This window comes from Camelus dromedarius, chromosome 23, assembly GCF_036321535.1.
Source record: "Camelus dromedarius isolate mCamDro1 chromosome 23, mCamDro1.pat, whole genome shotgun sequence".
Lineage (NCBI taxonomy): Eukaryota > Metazoa > Chordata > Mammalia > Artiodactyla > Camelidae > Camelus > Camelus dromedarius.
In genome coordinates this window covers 3,999,342-4,015,904 of record NC_087458.1, presented here as the reverse complement: position 1 = coordinate 4,015,904, position 16,563 = coordinate 3,999,342, and the positions used below count along the sequence as shown (strand labels likewise).

General features: G+C 45.2%; 1 protein-coding gene across 1 annotated transcript; it reads left to right on the top strand.

Annotated features, from left to right (window-relative positions):
- Window positions 1–266: 266 nt before the first annotated feature.
- On the top strand, window positions 267–16,563 carry ENSA (endosulfine alpha). The gene is made up of 4 exons (XM_010996732.3): window positions 267–462; window positions 2,138–2,263; window positions 3,553–3,719; window positions 6,440–16,563. The coding sequence occupies exons 1-4, from the start codon at window positions 406–408 to the stop codon at window positions 6,453–6,455; spliced, it is 366 nt and encodes a 121-aa protein (XP_010995034.1). The 5' UTR covers window positions 267–405; the 3' UTR covers window positions 6,456–16,563.

The window sequence follows — 16,563 nt, the reverse complement described above, 5'->3', positions numbered from 1 at the left end:
CTGGGCGCGGGGCGGTGGAGCTGAAGGCGGCCTGACCCCACCACCAAAGGTGCAAAAACCCCACAGCTAGCAGTGCCGCCCCCGTCATTCCCCACGGACTTCCAATTGGTCCTTGTGGCTCACTCTCTTTCCAGATTGGCGTTCCCGCTTGCCCGTCGCCTCCATAGAACCCACCTTTAGCCAGCAACGATTGGTAGCTCGTTACGTCAGTGCTCCAGCCACCCCACTCTCATTGGCTGCTATTGGAAGGGACGGCCGCAACGTCACAGGCAAGGGCCGCCATTTTGACTGAGCAACCCTAGTGACAGGAGCTGAAGCAGCAGCGCAGGTTGTCCCGCGTCCCCTCCCCCTTCCCTTCTCCGGTTACTTCCCGGGCCCCCTACAGTCCGCAGTCCCGGTCCCGCCATGTCCCAGAAACAGGAAGAGGAGAACCCTGCGGAGGAGACCGGCGAGGAGAAGCAGGTGAAATGGAGGGGGTGCGGGCGGTCGACCTGGGGGCTACCGAGATGGGGCGGTCTCCCGCCAGTGCGGATTGGTCGCCATGGTCTCAGGCACTGCAGGGGTTGGCCGCTTCTTGCGTCATGCAGGGTGAGCGTCTACGCGGCCTCCTGCTTTGGCGCTGGTTGGTTGGGTGGATTGTCAGTCAATACTGTACCCTTCCTGATTGGCTAGTAGACCTACCGCTCAACGCATTGAAGCTGTGCTATAATTGGCCGAGCCTGGGCGCGGGGCGGGTGTTTGGAAAGACTAGGGGGAATGGAAGGGGGCTGGCTGGTGGTCCCGGGATGAGATGTGTGTTATTGGTTAGTAGGGTTAAAATGACCCAGCAAATAGACAGGGACCGCATTCTAAATCATCAGAAAGATATAAATCGAGGTAAAGACGTTTAAAAAGGCCCAACACTGGGGGAAGGGAGAAGAGTAATTATTATGATGGCTTGTTTAAGGCGACAACTTTCTCAAGAGACCTATTTTGACGGTTGGAGGGGGTCTGCTGTCCACCTTCAGTGAGGACCGAACAAGACTGAACTAGAGTTCCAACCAGAATAAAGAGGGTTAAACCTAGAAAAGACGCTGAGAGAGTCATGACAAGAAAAACGCCCCCGTATTCCCCCCAGACTCCCAAGGTGGGGGCGCTTAGTTCACCCACAATTCTGAGATGAATTGGGGGGGTTGTATTTGATTTATAACATTTAGTGCTGAACTCAGGGGTTCATGAAATATACTTGGTGTTATATGTGAGCCGGATTTTCAAGGTAAGGAAATATAATTCCACTGAAAATTCAGAGCCAGATACTGACTTGAAGTCCTTTTTTAAGTCACTGAAGAGAAGTGTAACGGGGCCCACAAAAAGGAAGAAGACAGTAGCAAAACAGTAAGAGCCCCTGCAAGCTAATTGAGCTCTTGGCATGTTCCCCAAACTTCCATCACTTGACCCACTAGGGAAGGTGATTTTTTGGCAAAGCTGATAGGTAAATACTAGTGGGTAAAAACTAGTGAGCCCAGTGTATCTTCATTTTTCTGAGGTTAAAAAGTCATTTTTAATCTCTTGTTTACCTGTCACCTTCCTACTACAAGATTTATGGAAATGCTGAAGCAATGCTGTCCCCTCACTAAGGTGGAGATTTCTGGGGAAGGCCACATAGCTAGCCTCCTCCACCGAGAGACTTATCAGATGACTAGTTTAAGAGGGAACATCTCAGCAGAGTTATCTCCTTTGCTTTCCCATTTGGCCTGTACTGTGTTAGGAACAGCCAGAGAACTTTCCTACTCACCTTGTGTCACCAGAAGCCCTGCTAGCTCTTCTCCTTTGTCTTTCCTAGTTCCTGTTTTGTATTATGTGTAGGCATTAAAGTATTATGTTTAGGTATTACCTTGACTCAATACTCACAGGTCACCGGGGTGGTTCCCTGGGTGTACTGTGAGAAACAACTTACTTATCTTTTTCTTCTCACGATACAGTCATCTAGAGCTTTAGGGATTTGAACAAAGGTCTAGCTTTATTTAAGAGCAGAGTGGAGACAGCATATTTACAAATAGGTAGATCTCCAGGAAAAGATGATAGTATAAAAGTTATCAGATATTAGAAGAGCTTGCTTCTCAGTGTTTAATTTTATTGGCCCATTTGTTTCCTCCAGGACACACAGGAGAAAGAAGGTATTCTCCCTGAGAGAGCCGAGGAGGCAAAGCTAAAGGCCAAATATCCAAGCCTAGGACAAAAGCCTGGAGGCTCCGACTTCCTCATGAAGAGACTTCAGAAAGGGGTATGGGGCACAGTCTCTTACGCTCTTACTTTAGAGCCAAAGGGGGCCTTAGGGATGAGATCTGTGGAAGTTCTACTGAATACTGATCTGGAAGTTTTATTGTTGGACAGTAGTAGACAAGAATTAAAAACTTGTAAAAAGCAAGACAAATATTGTAAATCCCTGATATGGTATCAGTTATCTTTTGATTTCCCACATAGGAAATTAAGGCTTAATGTAGGGGCATTTGGGTATGGGGTTGGGGAAATAAGAGAAGGATGTTAGAGTCTGGATTGCTGACAGCCTCCAGACCTTTGCCTGTTTGGATGATGGGAGTTTTAGGACTGCAAATTTAGCATTAGAGCTAAATTTGGGGCTGCATCATTTCAGGAAAAGATCAAACCATCTGTCCTACAGATTTTCTCAACTTGACATGAGTCATAGATTTCTTCAGAGCCTTGTGGTTAGCACCAGTCATTCACTCCCTGAAGAGACTTACTTTTCCTGTCCAGAGTGGTCCTTCTCACCAAGGGACAGTCTTACCTTCATAGCCATCCAGCTCCTGATCAGATTTCTCAGTCTCCAGAGGTACCTAAAGCTGACTGAGGGATTGTAAATCATTAACCTGAAGTGCATTTCTCTGTGTGGATGAAATGGAGAGGGAAACAGATTCCTGGGGAGAATCCTATTTATTGAGTCTTAGTCACAGATGATGGTGTGATGCTGATTTGCAGTTTACCTTGCTGTAGGCAAGGCAGGCGTGGGCAGGCTGTCACAGCCACAGAACATGTGTGGGAGTGGTGGAAATCAGAGGAAAGTACATTATCCTCATGAACAAGCTCAGTTTCTATTCATGGTCTGAGAGAATAATTTTTAATTTTGAGGTTGTTAGCTTAAGGTTGATCTCCTGCTGTTAGCTCCAGATTGACCCTTCTATATATCTTACTCATTTCTGTTTCCCCAGCACCAAGCTGGTGCACCAAGAGGCTAATAGGCCCTCAGTAAGCCTTTGTGAATAAAGTCAGTAATTTGGTTGAACCATCCTATACTCATGGAGCTACAAAAACATGTGGGTACAAAGGATATATACTCTAGCTGGGAAACTGCTTACCTACCTGAAAAAGTCAGAATACATTGGGAAGAAGACATAAGGAAGTGTAATTAATGCTCAGCTATGTATGCGTGAGCCTAATCAAAAAAAGACTTGAAAGATCTGAGTTTGAATGAAGGTTTATAATGGATATGAGTCTCCTTGCTTTTGAGGAAGATCAGAGCTCCTCACTTACCTAAACATCTCTCTTGTCTCTTAGCAAAAGTACTTTGACTCAGGAGACTACAACATGGCCAAAGCCAAGATGAAGAATAAGCAGCTGCCAAGTGCAGGCCCAGACAAGAATTTGGTGACTGGTGACCACATCCCCACCCCCCAGGACCTGCCCCAGAGAAAGTCCTCGCTCGTCACCAGCAAGCTTGCGGGGTAACCTGGGCCCCCCTTCTCCCCCTTCCTCACCCACTGGACGTTTATATGTCTGAGGCCGGGATAGAATGGGCACCTAGTTCTGTCTTCTCAGCTTGCTAGCCAGAAATGACCGTGCTGCTCCTGGGGCTGCTGAGAAGGTGGTGTGGGCTGAAGAGGGGTGCTGAGTCCATTATCTTTGGTTAAATTGAGATTTCCACACCCTCATGGTAACCCAGGTAGGGGCTCAGAAGTAGGAGACTAGGATTGGATAATGCTGCAAACTCTTTTCCTTTATACGAGAAACTGGGGAGATGTGATTTCTCCTTGTGGAAGAGAATATCCCAAAATTCGTTAGGCTAAGCCTTGGGAATAACATGGCAGGTTTAATGTTCCAAGGCTAATCTGACCTGGTTGGGAAAGGTAGACTGAATGGGATCCGTCTGCTGTGCTTCTAAGTGTTTTGTCCCTTGGGCTGCTGTTGCTTCATGTTTCCATTATGGCAGATTCAGAGAATCCTCCCAGAGGAAAACTGATCTGCTTGCCTAAAACAACAATGCCCACTTAACCTCCTTTACTCGGTCAGTTTGCCCTGGCTCTTAATATAAAGATTGGAGGATATTATTCATGTAAAATGGGCGCCTTCTCTCTCTCTTCCCGCATGTCGCTTCTGAAAGTGTCATGGGACAGTGGAAAGAGCACTGGGTTAGGAGTCAGGATGTCTGGGTTCGGGTTCCACTCAGTCTAGGCAGAACTGATGCGCAGCCTTGGTCAAGTCATTCAGCGTCTCTGGATTTCTATTTCCTCATCTGTGAAGTAGAGTTGAACATAGATAAGATGGATTCTGATTCTAAGTCCTGGAAACACTCTGTGCCATTCATTGTAAAACCAAAACTGAGGAAGGCCCATGGGTGAGCCTTCAGAGGGGAACCATTGGAGGACGACAGGGGGAGAGAAACAGAGACTTGGGGGTTATGAATTCAGGCGAGGGGGCCTCATAAGTATCATGGTCTTGAGGGTCAAGAAAAAAACTGCGAAGCTAGCCATGAAGACTTCTTGCCACTGCCCCGCCTGCTTTCCTGGCCTGCAGTCTGGGCCTCTGCTGCTAAAAAGCTGCTCTGGCAGCCAGGCTATGGGCCTGAAGAAACATGCTGAGTCATGCACGTGTGGAGTGCCACATTTCAGGTGTTACCAGATGCCAGGTGTATTGCTAGGGAGACAGGAAGGAAAGGGATGAACTGAGTGAGCCTCCAGGGCTTGGTGCTGCTGCGGGGCCGGAGCAGCAGGTTCTTGGGAGATGATTCGCCTCAGAGGAAGCTGGGGAGGGTGGTTAGGGAGAAAGAGGAGGAACACTGAAAGTTCGCTGCCTCCTTAGAGCTCTGTAGCCTTGCTCCTGCTCAGTGAGAAGCAGTGATGCTGATCGTGAACCAGGTGGAGGAAGGGGGCTACAGGTGACCAGCATCCTCAATCTAGTATCTCTAGCTTGGCCTGAATCTCACTGACTGCAGTCGGCTGGTTATGACAGGGTGGGCCAGGGTAAGAACTAGCTGTTCACGAGAGGAGGATTCTGTAATCCTCTCTCACCCTCTCCCCTCACAAATTCTGATGTGCCACACATCAGGCCCAATGAGAGTGACTGCTGAGCTTGCAGATGCGCACGTGGGGGCACGGGCTTTGTCTGCGTCTTTCCTGACCATTCACTTTGCAGGCCGTCATTCAGATAGGATAGGAAAAAGGTGGTGAGGAAGGAATGGAGAGAGCAGGATCCCGTGGTCCCCTGGCCCCCAGAGTCCTTGACTGTCACCTGTAATTGTATATAACTTGTGTTTCTTGCTCCATTTTCGTGCTGTCTTCCTTAGTCTACAGTCCATGTGGGAAGGGGAAAATGCCGAACATCCTTGTATAGTTTCCTCAACTGTCCCAGACATGTTGTACATAGATATGTCATGTTATTATATATATAAATATATATATAATTTTGTACGTTTTCTTCATCTCTGATCTTCTCAAATTTTGTACTTTTTTCTTTTCTGTCTGAGCTGCTTTCTCTAAATCGGTCAGTTTGAGTCCTCAAGACTGAAGTCACAGGGAGTCTGGTTTTTAGGAAAGAATAGAAGAAATAGGGAAATCAGAAAAATTGGTCTCTCCACCTGGTCACCTTCGAGGCTACGAAAACAAAGAAGCAAGCTGTGTTCTCTATCTGCCACCTGTTTCCACAGCATGAAGTAGATAGCTTCCATGATGAAGAAGGGTCATTTCAAAATCCAGATCCAAATTGCTTTGATTAAACCTGGATTATTAAGTCCACTCAAAACAACAAGTGTGTTGTCTGGCCCTGACCTCCATACAGTTACTACCCTATCGCTGTGGGCCCCCAGTCAGTTTCCGCTCCTGCAAGCGGCTCTGGCCGTGCCTCCGACACCGCGCCTGCTCTGAGCCAGGCAGCTTACCACCTCTTTAAAACTCCAGTAATTTTGATCTTGTCTAAAGAATTTTTTTTCTTTGTTTTCATGGGGGTCTTCAGAAAGATCAGAGAACACTTTGTTTGGTAGATCAGATAAGACTGAAGTTCTCTTTTTTTTTTTCAACAACTCTGTGGATAGGATTGAGGTATGCGCCAGGCAGCCCTAATGACTGTTGAGTGTGGAAGCGTGATGGGGTAGAGACTGGGATGGAACTTAGGATTTTATCCCTTATTACTTGACAGTGTTTTCTTTTTCTTCTTCTGTGTTCATCCACAGTGGCCAAGTTGAATGATGCTGCCCGGGGCTCCGCCAGATCCTGAGACGCTGCCCCCCTGGGTCCTGTGCTGGCTCCTGCCCCTCCCTGCTTTTGCAGCCAGGGGTCAGGAGGTGGCTCGGGCGCGGGCTGGAGAGGCAGAAGCCCCTGCCCGTCGGTGTCCCAGCGCATGGAGCCCCTTGGGCTGAGCACCAGGACCTTGAACTGTTTTTGTTTTTCCTTTTTTTTCCAAATAATTGTTGGGAGAAATCTCAGTGAAATCCTGGGGGTGGGAGTCGGGGTGGGGATGGGGGCTTTGAGAGGGTGGAGTGGGAGATTTGGAATATGAATTAGGGCTTGTAGTTGATAAAAACATTCCTGACTGTCCTCCTTCTGAACCATGTGGCTGGTATGGGGTGGATGTGAGGGGGAGGACATGGAGTAGACTAAAGGTGAGGGGTCAAATTCAGCTCTGTAGAAGAATGCCTTGTTTGCTTGGATGTGGCTGGGGACCTGGTGTCAGATAAAAGAAACTGTCCATCTAAATGTGAAAGGTGCCAATGGCTCCTTTGGCTCTGCAGAACAAGCTGAGGACTCAATGTCAATTGTTGATTAAAAAGAAAAAGTGCTATCCTTGAAATAGATTTGCTGTGGGAAGGACAGTGAGTGTGGGGAAAGGGGCCATGAGCATGGGGAGCCCCACAGAGCCCAGGGGGCTTTTTCAGTATTCGAAATAAAAAACAACCAAAAAAAGAAGACCCACAAAAAAAAAAAAAAAAACCAACTTAGAAATACTCTGAAGCAGTTGGTGTGTTTTATTGGGGTTTGGGGAAAGGGAAGAAAACAAGTGAAGAACCACTCAGGGAAGAAGCTGGTGTGGGGTCCTGAGTTTCTAGGAACAAGGCCTCTTCATACGGGGTGCGTCTGGGTTCCCCGTTTCCATCGTTTAGGGAGAGGGAGCATGCAGAACAGGACTCTTCCCGACCCAGATCCGTGCCTTTGTTTCTGTAGCTAGTGCAGAAGATGCAGCAGCCTGAGGTTCTGACTCACAAAAAGAGGGATCTGAGGTCTTGGATCTAACTGGTTTATTGATACCTAAAGCTTAGTCCAGGCTAAGCAAAACAGGAAACTCAATCTTCCTTCTCCCTTTCAATCTTTTTTCCTTCACAAGTTCTCATGTCTTTGAAGGAGAAATGTGACCTCTGATAAGCCAAAAGGAACTCAAACCTTTCTGCTCATGGCCAGCAGGAGGCAGAGCCACTTCTTTCCTCATGATGTCCTACCCATCACTGGAATCCTGCCACTGAAAGAAGGTTAAAACTACTAGTGAATGTAATACACAAAAGAAACTTTACCAAAGGGGAAGCAGACTCACACTTGTCTCCTCTCACACACACCAATCTGCCACATGTGAAGACTGAAACTGCTTTGCCCATTTGCCCAGGTTTGATTAGGAGAGTTTATCGTGGTGTTTTCCCAAATGTGACTGGCTTCTCAAATGAGTGTGCATCAAAGAGGATAAGCGAGGTCCAGGAGACGCAGGTATTCTAGAGAGACCTCCATCTTGATGAGGGGGAGGAGCACCTCTCAGCAAGAGAAGGAACGTTATTCTCAGTTCTAACTTTCTCTCTCTGCTTAATCAGAAACTTCCCATACAAGTTTTCAGCTACTCAGGATGTTACTGATTTGCTCTCTTCTGATTTAGCCAGGAGACTGATACCTCCTAACCATCAGCCTTTCTGAACAGCATGCTAGGCGCTGAGTGGGCCAGGTGGTTTGGAGATGTCATAAAGAAAGGCATTCCCTACCTTTGTGGGGCTTACTGTCTAACTGGAAGGAAATTTATGAAAAAGTTCATGTACTTCAAAAGGTATAAACTCCAATCTTAAAGCTAGGAGACAGACAGAGACATCTTTATTGTGACACAGTTAGTGAGCCTTCTCAACCTTATTCCCCTTAAACCAGTCCCATGATTTCTTTCTTGAGCATGTCATCCCAGTTTATGTTTGCCAGGTGGACACATCTGGGGAATGAGGTCCGCAAGGCTCGGTATGGGGTCATTCAGTTAGTGCGATTTTATTTTAATATACAGGTAAGGTAGTTGACATACAGAAATTAGTTACGTTTAAGGTTGCAATACTGGTTTACTGAAGAACTTGAGTTAGTATCTAGACTTCTACATGATTTTTCTATTATTCTTGGCTTCCTGGTCCTTAATTTTAAGCTGTAGCCTTAGGAATCCTGGGGGTGCCAAGAAATGTTTGTGGCTCTCTCTGGTTCAGTTTAAAACTTGCCATTCCTTTTCCTCCACTCGCATCCTGTAGAGCTGGCCAATCAGGGAAGACTGACGCTGCGGTACTTCAAACAGCTGTCCCTGCCTGTTGTTTTAGCGACGTGCTTTCTGAAATCTTTATTCCGAAGAGTGGAGTCAAGGGTTCTTCCCCACCTCCAGCATGGTCGAGTGATAATTGTGCTGACAAGCCTCTCAGCTTTGCCATCTGATAAGCAGAGTGGCAGGGATGAAGTCACCATTAGTAGTGTTCAGCAGCATTTATTTTAAGCTGATGTGGCCTGGGCATAGAAAACAAAGGCAAAAGAAAAATAGCTTGGAAAATTGCCTTTGAGGATATCTACAGCCAGCCACCAGCACCCGCACAAGCAGCCCTCGCATGCTTGGTGCCCTCTGCTGGGCCTTGAGGGAGGTTAATGAGAAAAGGAAAAACCTCTTCCCTTGGGAAGTGAAGACATGATAATGATGTACAAATAAAAGCAAATTAATGTAGTTCTAAGCAGAATTCCACAAGCTAAGGGAAGGAGGGGCAGCAGGTGAGTTGTTAGCTGAATTTTCTTAGAGATGAGTGACTTATTAATAAAAAGAAGATGAGACTGCCCACGGGGGGGGGGGGGTGTAGCTCAAGTGGCAGAGCACATGCTTAGCATGCAGGAGGCCCTGGATTCAGTCCCCAGTACCTCCATCTAAAAAATAAAATAAAAACCTAATTACCTCCAACCCCCCCAAAAGTAAACTAATTAAAATATTTAAAAATTAAAAATAAATACTTATTAAAAAAAAAAAGATGAGACCTCCCATGCTTGGGCAGCAATATTTTAATTCACAAATAATTACTGAACTCTAACTTTGTGGTTGGAAATATTAGCTGATGTTGGGCAGATAAACAGTATAAGAGATGGTCTCTGCCCTGGGAGGCCTGAAGTGTCATCGAGACAACACTAATACGTATGGTGCAGGACAGCACGTCATTAGTCAGGCAGTGGTAAAAATCCCGAGAAGGGAAAATTTAAACGGTTGGAATAATCAGGTAAATATTAGTGGAGGAAATGGAAATTGAGCTGGGCGTTGAAAGATGTGTACTATTAAATAGTGTAGTTCAATTATTAATGAATAAGTGCCCACAATATGGCAGGCATTGTGCTAAATGTGAACGATACGTGGGTGCTTCTTCCAAGGAGACTACACTCTGGAGGGGAAACTACACATGAGTTAAACTTGCAGCAGTAGAAGCCTAGCTACATAGAGGAATAAAGACAAGTGTTTAATAATAATTGGCTGTGCATCAAAGCCCATTGCTAGAGGCTTAACTCACATCCTCTCACTTAGTCCTCACAAGTCAATGGAGGGGGCTGTCTTAGCATGGCCATTATACACGTGAGAAAACTAAAACTGTAGCTTTTCGAAGTCACACCACTCCTGAGAGTGGAGGCAGGATGCACCGCCTGCGGGGGGGGGGGGGGGGAATGGTCAGAAAAGGTTTCATGGAGTAAATTCTGAAGGATGAACAGAATTTCTCCAGAAAAGTAAGGTGAGAAAGTGCATTTTGGTAGAGAGACCAACACTAGAGATGGGTGAGGCCGCGTGGAATCTGGGGTTAGCGCAGTAACCGTTAATCAGGTGAGTCGTGGGGAGTGGCTGGAGGCTAGGCCAGGAAGGAAGACAGGAGGACGTGGCCGGCAGGCAGGCGGAGGAGCCACTGAGGGGTCACAGAGAAGTCTGGTCAGTTCTGTGTTTTAGATGGGTCACTGCCAGGTCCCGTGGAGAAGGGATTTAAAGGTGATAAGAGTTAGTGATGGACTGGTTTTAGTGTCAAGTTGCCTGGTTTTAAATCCTGGTTTTGATTGATTTTGATAACTCAGGATAAGTTTCTTAAACTCTTCGCTTCAGTTTACTTACTTTGTAAAATAGGAATGATGTAGGACCTACCATAGAGGATTGTTGTGATGATTAACAAGATGAGGCATGTTAAGCCCTTACTTCAGGGACTACGACAGCGTGTAAGACGTGCTTCCTACCCTCAGGGCTTACAGACTATAGAGGGGCTATAATAAAGATAGGAAGACTGACAGTGAGAATGCAAGGATTCAGTGCTATGATGTGGGGAAGCACAAAATGCTTGGGAAGCACAGAGTAGGGGCAGTCACCTCATTTGGGGAGGTCGGAGAAGGTCAGGAAAATGCTTTCACAGAAAGTAGCCTCTAAGCTGAAATATGATGGAGCAGCAGGATTTAGGTAAAGGGGTTAGATCAGGAAAGGGGGTCTTCCAGGTGGAAGGAACAGTACATGAAAAGATGTAGAGGTTTTACATTCTGGAAAGTTAAAATAATTGAGAGTAGCTGTAGCGTAGCAGCAAGGAATGAGGCCAGAGGTGGGTGGACAGAAGCAAGGGTTAGATCACAAAGGGCCTTTAGACTTGATCCTGGAGGCAGTCCTGGAGAAGCTGCTGTCTAAAGATTTTGAGCAAGGAAATGGCATGATTAGATTGGCTCTTTAGAATAATCTTTCTGACTTCACTGAGGATGAGATTGGAGAGGGTAAATTGGTATGTCAGAGATGCTATTAATGGGATGGAAAAGTTGAGAAGGGGTGTGGCTGAATGATGAATTCAACATGAGGCATAATAAGTTTGAAGTAACAATGAAACATCTCAGTGGAGAATTCTGTACTCCACTCCACTTAGTAAGTTGTTACCATGGGTTAGTTGCGTTATGGGTAAGACAGACTTATGTTGCTACAGTGCTGTACATTAGATGTGATTTGGTGGCGAGGGTGTAGCTCAATGGTAGAGTACATGCTTAGCATGCATGAGGTCCTGCGTTCAATCTCCAGTACCTCCATTAAAGTAAGTAAGTAAATAAGCCTAATTACACCCCCACCAAATAGACTGAAGGGTGTCCTTTTGATTTGCCAATTAGTAACCTTTTTGAGACCAGTTTCAGTGGATTGGTAGAAGTAGAATCTTGCCTGTAGAATTGAATGGTGTGTGAAGGTTTTGTTGTATGTTGTTGTTTTAGGAAGGGAGTGATTTAGGCACATTTATTTATTCAGTGAAAGGAACAAGTAAAAGTAGAAGTTCAGTGGAGAATGTTGAGAACCAAAAGGCAGGGTTCTGAACAGAGTTCTGAAGAGAAAGGGGGTGAGGTGGAAACAAGAGCTCAGTTGGACTTGGTTAATTAAACAATAGTTCAGCAAACATTAATTGAGCACTTACTATGTGCCAGCCAAGGTGAGGTGCTGGGGTTAGTGTAGTCAGCAAATCAGCTGAGCAAGAACTGACCTCAAGAGGAGGATATATACCTCATACCGCTTGAGACTCAAGGTGAAAGTATAACAATGGATAAACTCACAGCTGTTTGTGAATGGGAGCAGGTAATCGATGGGCATCCCTGTCTGACAGCTGCCTTGTTTGTGGAATAGGATGCGAAGTTGCTAGTGGAGAGTGGGAGTTAGGGGGCGTAAGAAGTGTGGCATGGTATAGAAGAGGATGGAAGGCAGGGAGATGAAAGCTGATGAAAAATACTAAGTAAAAGAGTTAGGGAGCAATGCTGAGGCCTAACAGATTAGAAACCATGAATGTGCAATCCTTGGAATGGTATCAACCCACGTATTTCTGCTGTTTTCATTGCTGCTTGGCCTTTTGACTAAGATCAAGTGTGCACATTTCTGCTGTTTTCTCTAGCAGCACCCAGCTGCCTGGGTGCAAGAGCAGAGAAAACGTTACTGTGTATATCCTGGGCCATGATTTGTAGACAGATAATGTGGATTGACAAGGGAACAAGGGCATTGAAGGTGTGATGACAGACAGTTCTAGGAGTCCCCCCAATTCAGACTGGGTAAGAAGGTAGGCTCAGGAAGGTATGAAAAACTCTGGTCAAGAGAAGTCTTGGTAAGGTCAAAGATTAGATGATTTAGAAGTGAAAGTGATTAAGCTGAAAGCTCGGGACACGGTAGTCAGAATGATGTTAGAGCTTAAGATTTCAGAGTTGGAACTCTTCCATGTAATGGCAAGGGCAGTAGGAATGGGTGTTCTAAGTGGAGTAAAGGTGAAGGTCATTGGAGTGTTAAAGAATTAAGGGAGTTCCCTCATCCAGATGCCAAGGGAGGGGGCTCATGTGTTTGTGGTTTTGTTCTGTTATCTTTTATTGAACCCAACTATTTTTTTATGAAAAGAAAAAGTGTCTAGCTTAGAAAACAGCAATAACAAAAGAATTACGGGCTTGGATTGTTGGATCAGTAAATCAAGGTGTTTAAATGAATCCAAAATTATGCAAAATTTGGAAGGAGAAGATGAAGCCAAGTGCCTGTCCTGGTGTAGGGATGGGCAAGAACAGCAAAGAATATAAAGGAGAGTTTAGCTTGACAGAGTGAACTCCAAAGCAGGAGGAGTTGCATGCAAATATCTTGGAAAAATAAGGGCCTAAAAATGATACTAGGAAGCTACAGGGTGGAGGGTATAGCTCAAGTGGTGGAGCGCATGCTTAGCATGCATGAGGTCCTGGGTTCAGTCCTCAGTACCTCCTCTAAAAATAAAGAAATAAATAAACCTAATTACCTCCCCCTACAAAAAAAAAGTTTTAAAAAAGTGGCACTAGGAAGCTAGGAGTTTCTCTGGTTCCCCACCTGCTGGTATAGGAAGGAAAACCCCTCTAGGTCTGCAAATTAAGCAGTGTTTGTGGGGAACCTCGGTGTGATTTGAATGAGTGGGTTGAGGGAAATTCTCTAAAAAGTTTCTACATGAGGCATCAAAGAAATAAGTGGACCAAGGATGAAAAAAGTACAAATCGGAAAGTTCTGCATTTGGGGCAGGGTCCAAAGATTATAGAGATGGGAACCATTTGTGCAGTGAAGGCCTTAAGGTTTCCAAATTTGGTGCAGAAGTTGTTTGGTACTAGTCTTGACTGAAGGCCCCATAGGGCTTTGAAGTCTGGCCCCCTCAGGCCTGTCTCTCAGGGTACTGAATGGTAGGTTAAGCATTCCATCTCTGAGAAGACATTCTAGGAAAAAAAAATGGAACAGTAGTTTGAACACTGATTACAAAGAGGAACAAGTAAGCTAGACTAAAGCAAACAACTGGAAGAGAGCCCTGCATTCACTCACATAAAGAGGTCAAACTCTAATTTTTTCTGGATACCTATAGATTAGTCTGAACATGAGTTAATGAACCATTTATTCCTTCAACAAGTATTTACTGAGCACATGTTATATGCCAAACATCATTCTTGATGCTGGGAGTGTAGCAATGAACAAGACAGCCCTGAGGAGTTCTAGAAATGCTTGTTAAACAGTCTCTGAATGGCAGCAGCAGTGGATAAGCAGGGAAATGAAGTCCTCTAATGAAAGAACAATATCCAAAGGGTTACTCCCCACACAAAGCTGAGTCTCTCTTTTGGAAAACTTTTAGATGAGCCACATGACCAAGAAAGAACAGGTAGAGGCCAAGTGCTCAGAATGTCAACCAGGGGTAGCTTTTTCTGTAAAACAATAGCTTATAACAGGAAGAGAGCACTCAATACTGATAACCACATTGTGGTAAATTACAGGGCCCCTTCAGGTAGGAGAAAAGTTTTGGTATAAACGGAAGTTTAGTGACAGAGGCGCTTAGCGCTTTTAGATGGACTTTTTTTGAACCTTCTGACATACATTTATCATGGGTAGATACTAGAGATTAATACAAAATGTGAACTTAGTTATTAAATCTTTATTATAATATTTAGATTGAAAAAGATTGAACTGAATAGAATTTACATAGTACAAGAACTTCTCTCAAATTGCTCATATTAACTGTTAGAACTACATACCCATCAACAAGCATCATTCTTGATTGTCAGCCGAAACCCAGTTAGTAACATCAAACTGATACCTATGCTAGAATATTTATATTTTATAAATATTCTATAAAGTGAGCTAGATGGTCAATAGAATATTTGTATTTTTAACCGTAGATGAAACTCTCATGGTAGAAATTCAAACGTTAGCAGACCTAAGGGGGATTTTTTTTTTTTTTTAATTTGGAGGTGAGTGGTGGGTAGAGGCAACTTACGCTATCTTCTTATCTGGTCTGAATCAGGTGGATTCCTTGAACTGGCTTTCAGCAGCCCCTTTGGTCACCCCATGTGGATACCACCTACTCACATATACAGAGGACATTCAGTGGTCATGAGTCTTGGTTTCACATTAAAGGCCATGTCTGGGGCGCCTTTTATGATTAGGAATGTCTGAATCACTCTCAGACTTCCCTCTATTGCATTTCTGAGTCATTTCCTTTTCCATTGACCCAACCTTGGTACAAATACTAACAAGGACTATCCAAAAGTACAGTTTTGGAACTAAAGGGACATTTGAGATCATCAAATTCAATGGAACTGTGGCCAAAAGATTGTGCCTTTTGCCCAGTGACACAGCCTCTGTCAGGCAGCTTTTCCTACACCCAAGGCCCTCATCTCTAGGAGCTGATTTCACAGCAAATTTGGGACTCAAGCTTAAATTTATTTTTGTTAGAAGTAAACAAATAAAATACTTGAGTTGGAAGTTTCAGAGGAACTCAGGGCCCAAGGAAACAAACTGGCATCCATGGTATACCCTTCAAGTAATCTGACCCATCACTGATGCTCCTGCAATGGACCTAGGAGAGGACTCATGTAGGACCAGCACCTTCTAATTCAGAATTTCTCAGCTTTGGGACTATTGACATTTTTGACTAGACACTTTTTGTTATGGGAGCTGTCCTGTGTATTTTAGGATGTTAACAGCATCTCTCTCTCTTCTACCAACTAGATGCTTAGGACAGTCAAAAAAGTCCCTGGCATTGCCCTGTGTCCCCTGGGGTCCCCTGGTTGGGAACCACCGTGCTGACTAAAGGAAGGGGCTCTTGTAACTCAAGCCTGCGGCCATTCAGTCCTCTCAGCAGTGCCTGTCCTTACTCCCCCACCCGTATGCCTGGTTTCTCTCCCTCGGCTTCCCCTCTGGGGCTGCCATGCTTGCATCAGGTGGAACCCTCCAACTTCTCTCTACCCTCAGAGGCCCTGAAAGTGGCACCTGGGGTGAAAATGAGAAGCAGAAGTTTCTACCCTCCCCCTCTTGCACCAGGGGATCCCCCTGGCTGGATAGGAATTTACATAATTGGTTAAAATAAGACAAAAAAATATGCAAGACTTAGCTCTTAACTGTGACTACTGTGAATCAGGGAGAGCAGGGCTTTAAGCCCCTTTCCTACCTTGAGGGTGAGCAGGGAGGGATAGATGAGGGCGTACCAAAGGAATCTGCCCCTTCTGCACAATTTCCCCTTGACTCAGAGGTCCCGCTTCCCCTCCCCAGGCCACACTCATTCTCACCAGTGACCTTATTTAGACACTGCAAGCCTGTGTTGTCATGACATAAACCAAATAGTTGCTATGACGATTTGTTTGCACACACACAGACACACACACACACACACACACAAGCCTGGCCCAGGCTGAGAGATGGGGGTGAATGGCAGTTCTTGCTGGAACATGCATTTTTCTTTCTCTTAATTTGCTATTACCCCACCTCTTCTATTCTCCCCACATTTCCATGGCTCTCAGTCCTGCTCCCAGATGCCACTTCCCACTGGCCGGTACTGTTCTTAAACATCTCCTTTGTTTCACAGCTTAAGAATAGAATTATTTAATCTTTTTGAACCCTAGCCCCTTTATCTGTAATACGAGGATAATTACAATACTGTTTATGGCTTTTGTTAGAATTAAATTAGATATATGTAAAGAAACTTGTATCACGGCTGGCAAAGTCCATGCTCAGTAAATGGAATTTGTTCTTATGCTAAAATAAAATCCTGCTCTGGGGCACCTGGAAACAAACCAGCTGGTGCCTTTGGAA

Coding starts and splice junctions, on each gene's coding strand:
- ENSA (XM_010996732.3), top strand. CDS start 406: ATGTCCCAGAAACAGGAAGAGGAGAACCCTGCGGAGGAGACCGGCGAG. Junction 463..2,137: donor AGACCGGCGAGGAGAAGCAG/GTGAAATGGAGG, acceptor TGTTTCCTCCAG/GACACACAGGAGAAAGAAGG. Junction 2,264..3,552: donor TGAAGAGACTTCAGAAAGGG/GTATGGGGCACA, acceptor CTTGTCTCTTAG/CAAAAGTACTTTGACTCAGG.